General features: G+C 36.5%; 1 protein-coding gene across 3 annotated transcripts in view; it reads left to right on the forward strand.

Annotated features, from left to right (window-relative positions):
• The window catches only part of LOC139151270 (protein KATNIP homolog), a 30,801-nt gene that overhangs the window by 7,777 nt on the left and 4,020 nt on the right, over nt 1–19,004 (forward strand). For 2 of the 3 annotated variants that reach the window (XM_070723941.1, XM_070723942.1), the window contains exons 12-35: nt 376–527; nt 1,198–1,286; nt 2,152–2,233; nt 2,807–2,995; nt 3,455–3,586; nt 3,943–4,249; nt 5,103–5,238; nt 5,485–5,628; nt 7,097–7,152; nt 7,322–7,358; nt 7,664–7,740; nt 8,005–8,208; nt 8,642–8,732; nt 8,900–9,038; nt 10,988–11,185; nt 12,252–12,346; nt 13,313–13,355; nt 13,975–14,106; nt 14,400–14,508; nt 15,379–15,556; nt 16,146–16,311; nt 17,057–17,237; nt 18,135–18,199; nt 18,569–18,679. In XM_070723941.1, the coding sequence (XP_070580042.1) occupies nt 376–527; nt 1,198–1,286; nt 2,152–2,233; nt 2,807–2,995; nt 3,455–3,586; nt 3,943–4,249; nt 5,103–5,238; nt 5,485–5,628; nt 7,097–7,152; nt 7,322–7,358; nt 7,664–7,740; nt 8,005–8,208; nt 8,642–8,732; nt 8,900–9,038; nt 10,988–11,185; nt 12,252–12,346; nt 13,313–13,355; nt 13,975–14,106; nt 14,400–14,508; nt 15,379–15,556; nt 16,146–16,311; nt 17,057–17,212 (2,912 nt within the window). In that variant the 3' untranslated portion in view covers nt 17,213–17,237; nt 18,135–18,199; nt 18,569–18,679. The remainder of the gene's footprint in view (nt 1–375; nt 528–1,197; nt 1,287–2,151; nt 2,234–2,806; nt 2,996–3,454; nt 3,587–3,942; nt 4,250–5,102; nt 5,239–5,484; nt 5,629–7,096; nt 7,153–7,321; nt 7,359–7,663; nt 7,741–8,004; nt 8,209–8,641; nt 8,733–8,899; nt 9,039–10,987; nt 11,186–12,251; nt 12,347–13,312; nt 13,356–13,974; nt 14,107–14,399; nt 14,509–15,378; nt 15,557–16,145; nt 16,312–17,056; nt 17,238–18,134; nt 18,200–18,568; nt 18,680–19,004) is intronic. The other variant, XM_070723943.1, reaches the window with a different exon arrangement.

The following is a 19,004-nucleotide window of genomic DNA, read 5'->3' on the forward strand; positions in this document are numbered from 1 at the left end:
GAGCCATTCCAGTACATGTACATTGTATTGGGCATGTAACATCAAAGTGTGTCTTGAATTGTCAAGTGGAACATGCAGCCAGGGTTGTAGCTGTCTTCAAAATGGTAACCAAGATATGTACACTGAGATGAAATAAATGAACTCAAAAAGATTTAACTGTAATAAGCTTCTTTGTGGGAAACTTTACAAAAAAACAGTGCGATAGGTATCTGCTAGAACAATTTTATGAACTTTGTAAAGAGTATTTCAGAAAATAATCAGATTGAGGTAACGCATAAGACTAGGGGTCTCATAAATTGTTGGGTATCCAGGTTTGTAGCATTGAAATTTTATACAAAAGCTAACGGTGGAAGTTTTTCCTATTTTCCATCGCAGGCAATAAACAGAATGTGAAATTGACCGCACATCCGAGAAGACTCCCAGAGACTGAAATAGATGTGGATACCAATGCACTTGTTGCTGCTATGAAAGCAGAGAATGAAGCCGTCCAGAGAAGGTCATCCACTCCGTCCAAAACAGATTCTCAGGTATGGTACAGGGTGCAGTTTATAACTCTTTGTCCGTTTGACTTGTGCAAACAGTGTTCTGACAGTTTTGTTATCAGGTCTACATCAAAAAAAACTTGTGGAGCATTATGATGATTTCGCGTAGCACTAATTATTGAAATTTTGTTGCTATAAAAATTTAAACTTGGCAGAAATTCAAAATAGCTCATACCGTGTAAAGTTGTTTCAGGAAATAGAATGTTCATCCATTCTTTGCGGCCTATAAGTTGTGCAGAATTGTAAAAACCTGTTATGAATGAACTATTGCCACAAATTCTTGATAAATGAATAGATTAATTTATGCAAAGTGCATTTTAATAAGCATTGTTTGAGTATGCAAATCAAATGATGCTGAGTTAATATCAGTGGAGAATATTCCTTGCCCAGAATTATGCATCAGCTAAAATAATTATGTTGTTTTCATCATTCAGTCAAAGAAAGTTAGCATTCCAAATTTCCTGAGTCAACCAAGATTTTTAGAGTCATTCAGAATTTTGTATGGAGAATATCAGTAACATTTACCCTGTGTCCATACTTCTTTCTGGTCTTTGTAAAATTGAGTTGTCATGGATATGATGTTGTCATTGCAAAGACACATACCATGTTTCCTAAGGCAAAAGACTCAATGATTTGTGTGTGTATTTGTTTCCAGGTTGATAAGAGTACAGAGTCTCTTAATTCTACATTGACTGAAGACAGACTTGATACCATTGTGAAGAGGATTGCATCAATGGACAGCAGGTAACATCAGCAAGCATGTCATATCATAAACAATTTCTGTTGAAATCTTTTGAGAAAATTACCGCCAATAAATTTGAAATTGACGTAGAATTTTAGTGACAACACATCTTAAGAACATATTGCCACATTACAATTACCATAATGTTCATATTTTTCATTTTCATTACTGTCGTATGCAGATAAGAATGGACAGTGAAATTGATTTAAATGTTATCACACTTGAGTAATTGGTTTGTAAAGTTGTTTCAAAATTTACTACAGGATCAGTAACTTTAGTTGAGTTGTGGCAAACTGAAGACAGATGATAGTGTTGTTTCACAGTAGGCTTCTGCTGTAATTGTAATTGAGATTTCCTGACTTTCCATCCCCTTACATTTCCACAACTTTCTCTCTTACTACTTCTGGCTTATGTACACCCCTGGTGTACACCTCTTTTCCTGTAGATCATTTTTTTTTTGGCCAAAGAACTTTATACAATGCAAAGGCAACAAGAGTCTAATGACAACTAGACTCTGATTCAGTTGTGATACAATGTAACTCAGAGCGGCGGTATATAAGGAATGTAATATGAGTCTGTGTATGTGAAGTGCACTGCAAAGTGTACTCCCTGGTGTATGTTTATTATAGGTCCATAAAAGCTCTTTGATTTTCACCGCAGTTATAACAAGTCAGTGCAGCTTCTGGGGAAAGTTGTGGAACAACTTTACAAACCAATTACACAAGTGTGATAACATTTAGATCAATTTCACTGTCCATTCTTATCTGCATACGACTGTAAATACTGGTAGTTTTGAATTATGCTGCTCGACAGTTAACAAGCCATATTGCAGAGATTTTATTTTCAAAATATGCTTTTCGTCTTCAGGGCACAACACCGTCTTTTAGAAACCCTTACTGTGTTAGAAGAATCATCAAATCCCATCAGCAAAACGGCAGACAAGCCAAAGGTAAACACACATCTTCAATGTTATAACAGATTGCAAATAAATCGTGCAAACTAAAACTTCACTAGCATGGTTTACAGTGTAAACCTAAGTACCCACAATGAATAGTGTGGTATAATATTCAGCGATGGGCAACTCCAGTAGTCTGAGGTTCAGGGACACCAAAGTGATCACCGTGATCAGTGATTTGCCATTTCACAATTCCAACAGATCAATTGGTGCAAACATAGTTGTGTGATAAAGAATATATGCAAGGATAGTAAGCTAGTCTTCAGGACCTCTAGGTTTACTCGGATACTGGTCTACGGACTACCAAACGTTTGATGACCAATGATAATATTTATTGGTGAGCCCTCTGAACCAATTTTCCGTTGTTTTACTCAACAATGTTCTATTTTGCGTTGAAAAAAGTGCATATTTGTGTAGTGGTTTTTGGTTAGGTCAAGGAAATTCGATTCAAAGAATACAGAAATTTCATAAACTACAGAGCATACTGTTGTGTACAAGAAGTGATATGGTATGGTATGGTATAACTATACATTTTTACACTTTGCTTTCCATTTTGACCGAATACAGACATCAAACACTGAAGTCATCTTTGAAATATCATCCAACTGGGGCCATGGAAGTCGAGTTGGACTTACAGAAATCCAGTTCTTTGATGCAAAAAGCAAGAAAATCCCCATTGATGACAATGATACCAGGGTTGTAAGTGCAAGGCAAGAAAAGGGGGATGTTTGTAATGTTACAAATGGAAAATGCAAGGTATGTCATGTACCATCTATAAAAACACCACAGAATGTGGCTATTGCCCGGAACTTTCCAGATGAAATTTTCTCTTTTTGTATAGTCTGAGCATAATTTTTAAAACACACTCTTTCTGCCTGCAAGCAATAGAATACTGTGGACACCTTTACTACTGCCATCATTTTTTGTTTCCAGCTGAATTTTACTAATTTTGCTGAATTTGAGTTTGTTTTTAAGATAACCATGACGCATCTGCTGAAAACTCAACCCAATTTTAATCATGAATACAATAGTGTTTTCTTAGGGCATCCCATGGCTTTGTAATGGCTTTGTAAAACAAGTGGACCCCTTAGGATTATGTTGATTTGTAAATTTTAGTGTGGATCCAGTTATCTTCAGTGCTACCGTCAGAATGGCTTGCTGCATTTTTAGTCACTCTTGAGTCACATTGTACGGTTTTATCCTTTCTGTTCACAGACTACCAAAGAACGGCACATGTGGAGCTGCAACCTGCCGTACAATCAAAGCGTACAACTTATTTTTCAACTGCCATGTGACCCACAGGAGCTGACCAGAATCAGTGTGTGGAATTACAACAAGTCTGCCAGTGTGAGTGTCAAATGCTTACGAATATTGCAATCATTCCACATATACAAATATGAAACTTGTTTTCAAAATTCAGTGTAAAAAAGAAATGTTCTCAGCATAAATCAGAAATATTTCACAAGATCATCAAATTATAATTAGTGATATACTGGATTTGTGAATTCTGGTGGATGTTGCAGTAGTAATAATCTATAGTAATGAAAGTTGGTTTTGTGTTTTAAAAAATTAAAATAATGTCATCAATTGAGTTGAATGACAAAAATTATGAATATATTTCTGTACATTGACTTGCAGTTTTAAGATTAAATTTTCATCATTTTGCCAGTTCATGAAAAGCCATGTTTTAATTCTAATTACAGGACCTGAACATGGGTGCCAGATATGTCTGTGTTAGGGTGAACGGGGAAGAGCTATGGGGTGGGGAGATAGAAAAGGGTTGCGCCAACCAGGTCTTTGACTACAGCTACCAAATCCAGCTGGGTAGCGACATACTCCCTGATAAACCCTTCCATAAAGTGGAGCAAGATAATGTGGCGGTGGTAGACCAGAGATCAGAGACTCCGGTGAGAGCTGAGAAGGAAATGCCAGCCATTAGCAAACAGGTAGAGGCCAGTACAACACGGAGGAAAAAACCAGCAACTCCAAGGAAAGATAAAAAGGAATCAGGTAAACCATGGATGATTGAAAAAAAAAGAAAAAATATTTCTACTCCCTAGTTGCAGTGCCGAGTATGTGTTTCCCCAATTGCAATGACTACAGTTGATTAAGAAGCATTCATATACTGTTTCTAGAATTTTCCTTGATTCTTATCATATATTGTGACTTCCACACACAATATTATTTTGTCTTGTATTGACAGTTTTCAGTCGTCATTATGGTTTGTCTGTTTAAAGGGAGAAAGTCGCTCCTTTTTTTCATGAATCATGTTTGGTATTAAAAGTAGTTTGTGTTGTTTGACTTTTTTAACATACTGAAATACCGATAAACTGTGCACAACCTCAACTCTGCTTGCAGCAAGATAAGATTAAATCTCCAGTGAAACATTTTATGTCTGAACCAAAAAAATCAACTCCAATGTACAGCTTGGACCATGCATAAAGTATGATCGTCGTTCAAGCTTTTGCAATGAAATCTTAATTGTCGGTGCCTTTCATTTAGAGAAGGATAACATTTTTTACCTTACATTGTAGCAGTGTTTATTTGTCACATGCATGCCAGTCAGAACGGGAAAAGTTCATGTTGTCTAGAGGTCACAAGCGAAATCATCAGTTTGCATCTAGCAAAGGGGTAATTTTTACACTTTTGCAGCTCTGTATCATCATCATTTTGTATACTGAGTGACACTTTGCAAGTGTTCTAAGTATTCTTGATATCACAAAAAGGTGAAAACAGAGAGACTGTGTCCTTTCAAGTTATGTGTTTGCTGAAGTTGCTCTCATTTCAGTTACCGGTAATTGCAATTCATGTGTGGGTAAAAAGGCAATTGTTTTATACCGTATAACATTTGCTGCATTCACAGTTGTTGAGATGTTTGGAGGCAAAAAGACTCCCCAGGCAAAGAAAGAGAAGCGAAGTAAAACACCCCGCAGCAGAACACCCCGTAAAATGGCAGCGCAGATGTCAATCAACCAGTCTTCAGATAGTACGTCTACAAGGTAAGGTCAAAGGTCTTGTCAAAGGTCAAAGGTCTTATCATGGCTATTTTTATATACATAATTCAATTCCATATTTTCATCTCTCAGACAATTATAATTATAATTATAAAGTTACAAATTATAATTATAAAGTTACATGTATTTGAATTTTATGGTGTTATGCGTACGATAATACAAAATGTCTTCCTGGAATGTGAAACTGTTGGTTGACCTTGAAATAATCGTTGTTGTTTTTTGCTTGCATAGTGACTCCATACACTCAAGCAGTGAGTCCATTCCTAAAGAGAGTCAGTCCTTGGACATCGCACCTCTGAAGCCAACGAAGACAGTGACAGTTGCAGCAAGCCCAGATGAACCGTCTATGTTACAGCAACTGATGCAAATGAGAGGGTAAGCATTGTCCAACCAGTGGATAGGATTGGTGTGCCCTCTGTGCTAATCAGACGTGTGTGATCCAATAGACTAGGTGTTTCTCTTGAAGGTGGGATGGGCCTCGAAATTGCAAGACTCAAGGAAACTCAAACCATTCTCTTTCATAATTAAGAATGAAAATTAGGGTTCAGAGTACAAATTTTGGTACTAGGGAAACAAATTACAGTGTACCTTAGGGATCGTCTCAGATTGTTGCATAAGTTCACGAAACGAAATTCCTTCGTTGACATCAAAATCCCCTCCCCTCCCCCTAAACGAAAGGTCAAAAGTGCAAAATATTGATGTCTACCTGAGAGTACCATGTAGCATTTTAATATAACTTCAGAAGAATATGTATCCACTGACCACAGTACATCGTCAAGTAATCAATCTAATTTTAGTACTAACCATAGCATGACACATATGAGGTGGAAACAGATACAGCAAAATTTGTCAGTACAAGTGTTGAGTTTTGTTTATTTTTACACACAATGTAAGGAGAACTTGTAATCACAAAACAAACGTGTGGAAGTGAAGTTCACTAATTGAATGGAGGTCAAACTCCCTCCCCCATAAACGAACGAATTTCGCTTTTTGAACTTATGCGACAATCTGAGACGGTCCCTTAAATTTACCAATATTTGAAATTCAAAACAGCCACCGTTCCTGTATTAACTCAATGAGGAAAATTTAAAGTTTTGATTTTCACAAAAATGCAATGATGGAAAGGTAACTTACTCCAAGAGTTTCAAAATAAGCCTTCACAAGTTGTAGACTAGAAAATAATTGTGAAAATTTGAGAGTCAGAATATATCTCCAAGGCGCCCTCTACCTTAAGTCAAGAAAATTTTACATGGTATGTGTATTGGTGTAGGGCTCCTGGAAATTCAATTTCAAGAAATTTCTAATCAGCATAAAGAGTTTGGAAAGCTTAGAAGTCAGACGGCAGGCTGCCTAGGAGATTTGCAAATGAATGAATGAAACACTGACCATTGACAGTTCAACATAAGTGAACAAACCTGTGGAGAAAAAAATCAACATGTTTCTGTTTTTACCTTGGGAAGGTGAGAATGTTGTGTAGAAAATTAGTGGGAGCCTTCCCTCTGTAATTGGGTTAATTGCATTTTGCTTAGCTCCATCTTGGAATGTTAATCCAGGCAAGAAAATTATTGCTGTGGACAGTCAAAGACTGAGAAAGAGTGGGCCACGATGTGACCAGTAAATGTGATTGCTGGATGTCAACATACTCAGTCTGAGAAACACCTCCTAGTAAGAGAGGAGTCTTTATGATTGAAATAAAGCTGGAAATAAGAGATGTATATGTCAAGATATATAGTCTTGAGAACCGATTAATGAAGAAAGTTGTGAATTGTCTGTGGAAAACTCTATGAATAGTTGCAACTACATGTTCTCAGCCAATCCTCACCAGAATATTTATTCTTTTCAGTAAATCTGGAACTCCTAAATCTAGAGCAGACAAACCATCATGGCTACAATCCAAAGGTATGGATTCTTTTATAAAACTTCAAACATCATCTTTAATTTATGGACTAGGTGGATGACAAGCAGAAATTACTATTTCCACAATGCAGTGGTTTGATTCTGTTTGATCTTTCAGCATATTGAAACCGTCACTATTTTAATTAAACATGTTTTATTATTTCTTTAACAGATAAAGAGACAGATATCAGCGCAGACTTCAAATCATTGTAAGTATTGTATATGTGTTGAAGAGCTGTTCATCATGGAAAGAATTGTTGTACAACTTTTTTCTCATTTGCCCTTGCTGTTTGGCAATAGAATGTTTGATCATTTAAAAGTAACAAATGAAAAGTGTGAGGGTTTTCTTACTATTTGCCACTGACTTTACAAAGTCATCTGCACATGGAGGTAAGACTTTCTCATACAGTGTGATTCCATGAAGGTCATTACAGGCAGTTTTTTGACATCCAACAGTTTGTAAAGAGCTGTTATCAGCCGATTGATTTCATGTTTTATGTATTTCTGAATGCAGAGACTTATCATCAATACTGAAAGAGCCCTCTACAGGCAAAGAAGAGAGACCCTCAAGTAGGAGATCTGTACACCAGGGTATGTTTAACACTACGTTGTTGGTATTGCAAATTGTTTTGATAGAGATATGTACCAAATTTAGTTATTTTGTGGTATTATAGATTTCCAACACGGAATTGGGTGGCAATTTCCAATAAAAACCTTTTTTGTCATCTTTTCTTTGGCAAAGTTTCACTGTACCATAAAACATAATTGTAATACATAACACAACTGATCGTCCCTGGAAACTAACTGAAATCTCTTTATCCCATGATATTTAATTCATGTTGGTGATACACACAGAAGAAGATGAGTGGTCTCATGGACTGAAGTTTCCCAAGCAACAGCAGCAGAAGCTATCTGAGCAAGGAGAGAGTTCACTGACCATGCGAGCCAAATGGAGACAGAATCAGGATCTGAGTCTGGAGGAGTCGTGGAGCTCACTGTCATTCTTCAACAAATCACAGAGAGGCAGACTTTCAGCAAATATGAACTTGAATGTGCAAGGTAAGGGATAAGAATTATGTTTGACAAGGCATTACTTCTTGCACTTCTTCAATCATCTGTCAATGCAGAACCATTTGTTTGTTTTAGAAAATGTGTGAGAGCGCCCCCTCACAGAAAGTGTCGTGCATACTTTTGTTTACAAGAGCAAGAGGAAATGCTGTTGTATTCATATTCATTCATCTTGATGAAATTGTGTGAGAAGCATTGTTGATATACTCACAATGAAACAGAAAGTTTGAGGTAAACATTTATGATTGCATTATCCATGTTAAAGATGATGAGCAATGCCCCAAAACTTAAGTTCACCAAATTAAAAAAGATGGTAACATCAAGGTCACTCCTGATGGAAACATCTCTCTGTGTCTGCATTCAATATGTACCATGACACTCCTAAATCACCTCTCCAATGCCTGATGTGTTTCCTCCCTTCCAGGTGATGCATTGGACAAATACATAGCCCAGTCAAAAGCAAAGCCGGCCATTCCCGAGGAAGTTGAAGAGGAAAGCCAAAGTGACGAAGACAGGTATTGTTGGACAACTCCGAATTCAGTCAGTGTAAAATTGAGAATTTTAAAATAAAGATCTGTTCAGGACAGCAGGAAAAATAACCATTTGCTATTCTCCACTTACTTCAAAATGATGGATTCTCTCACTTTCTTATCATCGTATATACTTTACATTCTTATTTCAGTGATTTTGAGATACCAGAATTACCATTTGGTGATCACATAGACATCAATATAAAATCCACATGGGGAGACAAAAACTATGTTGGTTTGAACGGCATTGAGATATTTCAGAGCTCAGGAGAACCGATCAAAGTTACCCAGGTGAGTTTGCATGAAATACAGTGCAAGGAACAAAAGTTTCAAGAATTCAGCAATAATTAATGAACCTTTTCACCCCCATTTTCTTATGTAGAGGTCCAACTTTACCATAGAAATTATGTGATTGGTTCAAACCACAGTGGTGAAAGGGTTAGGTAACATTTACAGTTATGCTCAACGGAAAGTAGACGATGAGATTAAATGATACCTTACTCAATTACTAATTTACATCAGACACTTTATTTCTAAAACTACACTAGTACCTCACAATATGCTTGCGAGCGGCAAGTTCTCAAAGACAAGAATAACAAATACCAGACCTAAATGATTCCTTAACATAACAGTCGCTTGCCTGCTTCTCCGCCGACATGAGTGCCTTATCTCTTTCCACTGGTTATTGCCGTAATCTTATACCACGATACTAATTACACAGCGACAAAAAGACAACTGTAGTTCTTGCTAAAATGAACGTCATCGGCGGGGTAGACCGGCCGACATTGTTGAGACACTGCTCAGTAAGTGTCAAGTAGATTGGATTTTTCAATCTTTAAAATCATGATTTCTGCTTTTGCCAATTTTCATTTTCTTTGACACTAAAATGCCTTAAAACAGATTACCCCTAATTCTTTGTATGAAAATGCCTCGACCTAACCCCCCTAATTCTTTGTAAAACAGGTCCACACTTACGATTGATAACAATGGGTATTTTGCCAAACCATGGTGGTGAAAATGTTACAATCAACTGCCACTCTGTAATTTGTGCTAGAGTGAAGATAAGTGTGGACAAAAACATTTGGATAAAACTGACTTAATTTGGCAATGTTATCACGCATGGGGGTCTCTAGCTATGTACCATATCGCCAACTTTACAATTACCTAAGCTACTGATGATTAATGTGAAATACTGTCTATGTGTCCACTGTTCTGTGTATCTCTTCTAGCAGTCAAACAGTGGTGCAACTATTCTCATGCATACTCTTCCAAGTACATTTGATTGGGATGTTTAACGTTTTGTGTTTATTATATCCAATCAAATGAGACTTTGTCTATCTGTTATTCAATGGCTCAAAATTGATGAGGGTCAATTACAGATTTGTATAATCCTCTACAAGATTTACTCGCCAAACCAGAGAAACCATATTATTATTGTCTGTCTCAAGATATCTTTGCAAGAGCTTTTCAGACAAAACGTTTGATTCATAAATGATGAAGATGTTTCATTATTTGCCTTTTATATATCTCTTTGAGAGGCACATATGTTACTTCATGCTTCAGCCAACTTACAGTTGTCTTTTTGTCGCTGTGTAATTAGTATCATGGTATAAGATTACGGCAATAAACCAGTGGAAAGAGATAAGGCACTCATGTCGGCAGAGAAGCAGGCAAGCGACTGTTATGTTAAGGAATCATTTAGGTCTGGTATTTGTTATTCTTGTCTTTGAGAACTTGCCGCTCGCAAGCAATATTGTGAGGTACTAGTGTAGTTTTAGAAATAAAGTGTCTGATGTAAATTGGTAATTGAGTAAGGTATCATTTAATCTCATCGTCTACTTTCCGTTGAGCATAACTGTAAAAAATGGACAGAAAAAGCGATCTCACCCAAGTGAGTTCCTTTTGGGTGTTGTGAGTTCAGGAATCACCAAATTCCATACGAGTTTCCTTGTCCTGCCTGGAGTGTAATAAAAGTATTCAGTGTAAAAGTACTCAAATAATTCTCACACCTTAAAATGGCTCACTAGACCAACAGTATATACAAAATAAAGTATACACAGGACTTTGTTATATACCAGAATATTACTATTTCTGTATAATATTATTGAATGTCAAAGCTTAATGCAAACGGAGAGTAATGTACATAGATTGTATCATTTATGGTTGTTAAACACAAATTACACGCTAGAGGGCAATTTTGTTGAAGAATGAGCCGTGAATTCTTCCCCATACAATTTCAGATAACAGCAGATCCAGCAGACATCAATGTACTAGAAGAGTATTCCAGTGATCCACGTGTGGTCACCAATTTAATCGATGGCGTCAACAGAACTAAAGATGACGTACACATGTGGCTGGCACCGTTTACGCCTGGATGCGATCATATGATTTACATCACCTTAGAACAGCCTGTCAGGATCGCCATGATCAGGATATGGGTGAGTCCAGTTGTTTCTGATATTGTACCAATGTATAATATAGGGTTATTCACAAAATACGGCCCTGTATGGACGAGGGCTCAGTGAGTGACGTATTGGACGAGCCGAAGGCGAGTCCAATACGTCACTCACTGAGCCCTCGTCCATACAGGGCCGTATTTTGTGTATAACCCTATTATTATACACCTCCCTCCATTAATCGTCCGTATAAACTAATTCTATGGTAAATTTTGAGGGATGTGGCACGCGCGATATGAGTGGAACGCGCGCGATTGTTGAAATAAAATTGCTACAATCCCCAAGCAGGCTCGTCGCACGTCTCCCGTATTCGGGACTCCGCGTACTATACAAAATACGGAAAGTTATTGGACGGTCAAACTCCCATAGGTTACGGCAGTAGGTGTATAATAATATGATGTACTGAAGTATCAGCGCTCCTGAAGTACACTGGGCCCTACATCCATTATGAAAACAATGCAGTTCCCCTAGGGGCCCTTCCATAGCTTTTTGAAACAACTGGACCCCTAGGATTGTGTTGATTTTTGAAATAGTTCAGTGTTGGCAGAGTCTCCTGCCATTATACAGAAGTATGTCCTCTCTCTTTCATTCTTGTAGGCAGTTGTATCATTTGTATAGTACGACAGAATTTGTGAAATATATATTAGCATGTTGCCACAATTTTTAAACAGCTAGACTAGTCTCAACAACGGAGAAGTCCATTATTTACGCAGTTGTTTTATGTTCGAATTTCAGCCATTCTTGTCAAGCATTATTGGGTTTGAAGGGGCAATTTTTACACACAACTCTTTGCTGTCACATGTCTCTCAATATTACTAACTCATTTTGACCTTTAAGCAATCTACTATATTACTCTTTTCTAATAAAGATTGAATTCCTTTGATAAATTGAGCAGTAAAATTGACATGAAAAATAACATGTTATGTAGGGCATAGACTGAATGGACATGTCAGGTACCTTGGCCATTGAAAGATTGGAGCACAGTGACCCATTGAACATTCATTTACCGGCTCATTCTGCGTTCTCTTTCCCCTTTCATGATTTTCAGAATTACAACAAATCCCGCATCCACTCATTCCGTGGAGCAAAGGATGTAGAAATCATTTTGAATGGCCGTTGCATTTTCAAGGGAGAAATTGCACGGTGAGTATAAAGTTAACTCACAGCTTGGACAAGGCCTGATTCTTGAAATCAGTTACCTAGTCTAAATGATAGAGTTCACCTAATGAAAGATAGTTTGTTGTTGTCGTAATGTCAGATCATGGTAAAATCACATCTCTTCCCCGCTCACCAAATATTATACAGAAAAATTATGCAATAATTCAATCAGAATGACCATATGTAGCAGAAGTTTTTCTTGACAATCTTTCACACAGCATTGTGACACAGAAAGAAATGCTAAATATAGTACATTGTAAGACTACTACGCTAGATGTGCTCAGATGAAAGAAGTGTAATGTTGACTGTCAGTGTTTACAGAACGCTAACACGATGAATAGATTTCCCTTGGCTACATAGCTCTTCTATTATACACTGTTCAAATTGGTAAATACCTTATTATCCCAATGAAGTGTAAAACACTTGACAAAAAGAACTGTTTTGGTTGGGCAACTGCACTCAAAGGGGTTTAGTATGACTTGATCGCTTAATCTTGTTAGGAGGGCCCCACCTATGCAAGCTGATGAATGTGTTGAAAGAACAGTGTGTGAAAACACTACCACTTCAACTGTTTCCCACGCGTGGTCATGATAGTATGGTAGCCAGACAAGAGAGGCATCGCAATCTATATGATTTGAAATATATTTTTTCAGGCATACGGTGATGATGTGTAATGGCATTCATTAATCTGATGTCAATAAAAAACAGCTATTGAATGTTGGACTATTCAAACTTAAGAACAGCAAATATTTTGCTTTCTCACTCTCCATTCATAGTGTTCCGGTTTACTAACTTTAGCGGCACAGCCTCCAGGCACACAAAAGTGCACCTCAAAGGTGAAAAAAGAATGAATAAAAAACATGCCCACCAAGATGCAAAGTTTGAAATGAAAATCTTGCAATAAATTATGATATAGATATTTATTTTTCCTATCCATATCAATCACAACAGGGCAACAGGGGGCATCATTGGCCAAACGGATACTTTTGGAGATGTAAGTATCGTAAATATTTCTGTTTCATTTTTAATGAATTTAATCATACTATATTTTTGAACATGGTTTTCTAGGTCTTGTTTTGTGGTGTTTACCACTGAGATAAATTAGATTGCTACATCATCTACCATACATGATCAGCGAAAAATAAATTTTAGAAATTATATGTCATAGATGTTAGTGACAGCAATAAAAAAAATGCCAATTGACTGGAGTTCATTTTATAGACTTTAAGGAGAAATTCAATTCTTAACTAGAGACATAGAGATGTATAAACAGTATCACCTTTTATTTACGTGTCCTCTAACACCTTTTTAAAATATCAGTAGATTATAAAATTACAGAAACATTGTGGTGTACATGTAGTTGTCAATAGAACTTGGCAGACATTGCCAGTTTAAACTTTGTTATGAACGTACACAGTGGTGCTGTTTTAGGCAATTTAATATTTGTAGAGTGTGTACAAAGGTCTATTTCAACTAATAGACCTTTGTACTGAGTCGACAAAAATGCAGGTGCTAAGGTGTTGAATCTTTAGGATTTTCATACCTCTTATTCATAAACTCTCTTCTTTGATCACCAACATGACGCACTGTAAATATTTTCTTTGTCCACACAGACAATTTTATTTACAACTGACGATGACATCCTTGAGGTCATGTCACAGTACGATGAAACTTACGAAGGTGATGAGCTCTTCAGTGCCAGAACTCAAGACATTGAACGACCACCAACGGCAGACGAAGATGATGTGAGTATCAAATTTTACCCCAGCATTACATCAGTATGGCTTTTTGCTTATTTATTTTGCTGTAAACATAATGTGTGAAAGTAAATTTATAAAATTTTTTAATTTACTTTCACATATAATACAAGTATTTGTAAATTTGAATAATATTTTGACCAAGAGAGGAATCTCATGCTTCTTTTGAGTATCGTAACAACAAGATCAGAAAAAAAATATGAAACCTTCTAACTCGCATTTTGAAGTGGCATCACCAGGAAAAGTTCACTGCCATGTGCAATTGATGTATCTTTTCACAGGTAAGGCCATATACATCAGCAGCTGTGCCCATTAAACAAACTCACCAAACACAAACCCCTGCGGAGGAAGTCATCCCAACAAATGCAAGTGGAACTCTAATAGGACAATGTAAGTTTTCATGTCATCGTTTAAGCTGTTTCTCTTCATTGCTCTTTGAAGTTTGTCATCTTGCAAAATGTTCTCGCTTGGTCTTTCTAAAGCTATTTGTATTTTTTCACAGTGATTCATTAGTGTGATTAAGCTTTCATGGTTATCTTACTTTATGTGATCATCTCATGTTTCTATGCACGATGATCTCATGATCTACACATGGTCATCCCATGTTCTATTCATCGTTATCTCTTGGTCTACACATGGTCATTTTATACACTATCATTGTTGTATCATGTTCTATTCATTGTTATCTCATGAATATTCGTGGTCATGTTATGTTCTACACATTATCATCTCATGTTCTGTTCATTGTCATCACATGTTCTATGTAAAGTCATCTCATGTTCCACGCATGGTGATGTCATGTTCTATTCATGGTCATTTCATGTTAAATACAGTCATTTCATGTTCTATTCATGTTCATCTCGTGTTCTACGCATGGTCATCTCATGTTCTATTCATTGTCATTTCATGTTCCAAACAAATCATTTTATGATCTGTTCATGTTCATCTCATGTTCTGTGTGAACATTTTATGCCCTATGTATGGTTTCTCTTATAGTTGTCTATGTTTTGTGACCTGTGCATGTTGTATACAATATTTTTCATTAAACACAAAATAATTGCATGAAGAAGAAATTTTCATTATCTTTATACCTTGCTCCTCTTATCATTTCCCTAAAGTCCAGAAAAAAGACATTGATAGTTCAATAATCATAATGTTACCTTTATCTGAAAAAGTTGTTTACTGTAATGACAATATGTACATTGTACAATGTTACTGAATATTTGTAATTGTTCGTATTTCCATCTTTTTCTCATGTAGATTTGAGACTAGACTTTTCAGCCACCTGGGGTGATCCTCACTACCTTGGATTAACCGGATTAGAAGTATTAGATGATGCTGGTGAGATTATTGACATTGATCTGGATCAGATTGACGCCCATCCAAGAGATTTAAATGATCTGCCAGATTACAACAATGATGAGAGAACTCTAGACAAGTGAGTTAAAATGAAATCCTTTTGGATCATTATTCAGATGCTCCCATAATAACAGTGCACTCCTGTTTTGTGTTTAGACCCAGCATTTCTTTGATCTGAATGCAATGAGAACGCAAAGGGGAATGCACAGCAATGGATGCAATGATCAGTTTTTTAATCAACATTCATTAAATTTTATTTCTGTTAAGTGTTTGAACATACCCAATATCCATCTAAAGTGATTATGTCCGCGATTAATTTTCAGTTAGCTGAATCATTTTGATATTTGCAAAATAAAATGTATGAGAGTGATCAAAATTTGATTTTTCCTATTCATTGTGTTATGCTGGATAGAATTGTGACAAAGTAGGAAACTGTGATTCATTGTCACATAGTCCAATGTAGCTTTTTTAACTAACAGTGTGAAACATCTTGATTGTATTTCTACTTAAGGAAGAAGTAAAGAAGGTTAATTCAGAAACAAATTTATATTTCACAATGCTATAATTGGTTTTAATAACAGAAAATCCCTCACATTTCATTCAGTTTTTACCAAATGTGTATAAAATAGATCTCTAAACCCTTTTATTGAATGGTTCTGTCTTTCCAGGCTGATAGATGGTGAGAATGTGACAATGACAGATCAACACATGTGGTTGATTCCATTCTTGGAAGGGGATGAACACTATATCTGTATTGATTTAGGCAAGCCTACCAAAGTGTCCGGACTGAGAGTCTGGAACTACAACAAATCAACAGAGGACACGTACAGAGGGGTGAGTGGTCTATCTAAATGCACATACTTCCAAAGCCATGACCAATAACTATATTAAACAGTCTAGAATTTAGGCGATTCTCAGGGAAGGTTTACTGCGTCTCTCTTGGTAAGATCTGCCAAACCAAACATCAGCCATCTTGATTTCTGTTGCCATGAGGCGTGAACAGTTTTACCTTCACACCAAATGCATAAATCTTTAGATGATTGCTTCATGATAAGACATATCTGACTGCAGAGTTTATTAAACATAGATTGAAAAAAAAAACTTTTAAATCCATTGCACTCTACGTAATATATGTACATCAGAAACACACAAGTATCAAATCATTGCCCAATAAGTGAAACCCTAGACTTTGAATGGATCAGAACTGTATATGGAAATATGTGTATTCCTGTTCACACTTTATCCACATGTATTTGTTTGTACCACTATAACATGACTCCTTCAGTATCTATTTTCCATAGAAGACTACCTGTACAGAAGTCAGTGTGTTATAATTTTATTCGTTTGTAGGCCTATTCTGCTCTCAAATCTCTATAGTTTCTTGTTTCTACACACAGGGTTACCCAGGTTGGTATAGATGACTGTTGCTATGGGCCAGGTCAGAGTTGCCAGGGTGAAAGTAAAGAAAGAGGAAAAAAATTAGCATGCAAAACTTGCAGTCAACAGTTTGCTCACTGCTTACATGAAAGTGTGTATGTCAAGTTATCAAGCGGTATATTTCTGTATTATTTTGTTGTAGGCTAAGCTAGTGCATGTTACCCTGGACAACCACATAGTGTCTCCACCGGAAGGCTTCCTCATCAGAAAGGACCTGGAAACTGCTTCTTTGACTTCGCCCAGGAGCTGGCCTTTGAGAGTGGCAACAGTCAGAGCAGTAGTCATGGCAACCAGATGAGTCAGTATGGTGAATTCAGTGTCAGGTGAGCAGACAGGGCATTGTTCCTACTGAGGTTATTTGTTGTACTGGTCTGTGTGAGGATCAGGCTAGCTTGAACAACTTCCATGAAAAACAGACATTGTTGTTTCTACTTTGGTTATATCACTGTTTGCGGTTTCAGGTTTGTAAGTAAATAAAGCTAGACATGCATGACATCAGACACTGCTGCTTGAAATGCAGATGAATTTTGTCACTGAAGCATGTGTGGCTGTTGTTGCAGCTTGTACTTTGAGCCATAAATTTGTCTTTTAGTATTCATTGTTACACTAGTAGTCGCTTACTAAGGTGTTTTCATCATTTTTTGCATGCATAATTTTCAAAAGTGTAATCTAAAAATGCAGACAAATATTTATTTTTGCATATTAATGAGAGAATAATGATGTCAATTTCAAACAGTCTTCTTTTTTGGACTTTACTATGTTAGGTCAGGGTAGCTTTACATACTGACCTCCATCAAAAGCAGGCTCCATCTTCATGAAAACTTAAAAAAATACAAATTTTTCAACGGAGATAAGTAGTCATATCATTTATTGTATTTGTGTGGTAAATTATGAAATTTAGGGTGCATTAGTTTCTTTCAAAACATTGTATGCATTACGTTGAATCCACAGCTTCAAATTGTAGTTTCAAAATGAATAATGGCAGAGATATGGCCTAAAAACAAAGACTTGTGAACAGAAAGTCTACCCAAAGCCCCTCTTTGTCAGTCAAACACTTTGTGGTTGACAAAAGCTATACCAAGTTGTTACAATGAAATCATCGTATCAATTACTAATAACAAATTGATTAAAAATGATACATGTAGCTCTGAAATAAATGCACTTTCTCGGTTCAGGGTAATATTGTATGACCAAGCTTTAACTTTGTTTCTTCTTTTCAGAGGAAGTGTTGTTGAAACAGAAGAACCGAGTCAAGACTATGAACATGTGATCATGCCTAGTGGATGTATCCTGCTTGTTACAGAGTCAATAAAAATCAAAATATCTCTGATTTCAAATACCTCATTAATAAAAGAATATGTTCAAAATTAATCTGAAGTGAAACAGATTTTGGTATTTCAGACAAGTCACGTTGTAGTTTGTGCTAACATTTTTACCTCAGATTTTGTGCAACGGTACTTTGGTAAAGCAGTTTCTCTCTTTTTCCCAACCTTTGAATCTGCAGTGATTTTCAAAATTTCGTGCTATCCCCAAATCACATTCAATATGTGAAACAAGCCATGCTGCAAGTGTTTTACCCAATAAGGTTCCAAGTTTATAATTTACTGCATTCATTTTCTCTGCTCTTTGTTATCCTTAACTTGTACTCCTTCAGTTGTGTTTCAATTCCAGTGCATTTCCACATGGGGTGATCCGTACTATGTGGGACTCAATGGAGTGGAATTCTATGACCAGTGTGGACAGCAGATTGAACTCACTGAAAACAGTATCTTTTATTCAAATGTAATATATTCTGTATTCATGTTTGTGGATGTCTTCCAGTTTGGACAAGTACCTTGATGTTTATAGACCACTACTTTACAGTGTTATCTGTATTTTATTTTGTGGTAATGTACACCTCTGAAGTGTAAGACTTCAACTTTTGCTTTAACTTTCCTTGAGGAAACTTTCAACCATTCTTATCCCAAATCAAGAATAAAAATCAGGGGTCTGCATGCAAACTTTGGTACCAGAAAAGCATTACCTCAAATTTGCTGATGTTTTAAAATTAAAACCGCTGCCATCCCTGTGTTAACTCTGTTTGAAAATAT

The sequence above is a fragment of the Ptychodera flava genome, chromosome 15 (genome assembly GCF_041260155.1).
Source record: "Ptychodera flava strain L36383 chromosome 15, AS_Pfla_20210202, whole genome shotgun sequence".
In the NCBI taxonomy this organism is placed as follows: Eukaryota; Metazoa; Hemichordata; class Enteropneusta; family Ptychoderidae; genus Ptychodera; species Ptychodera flava.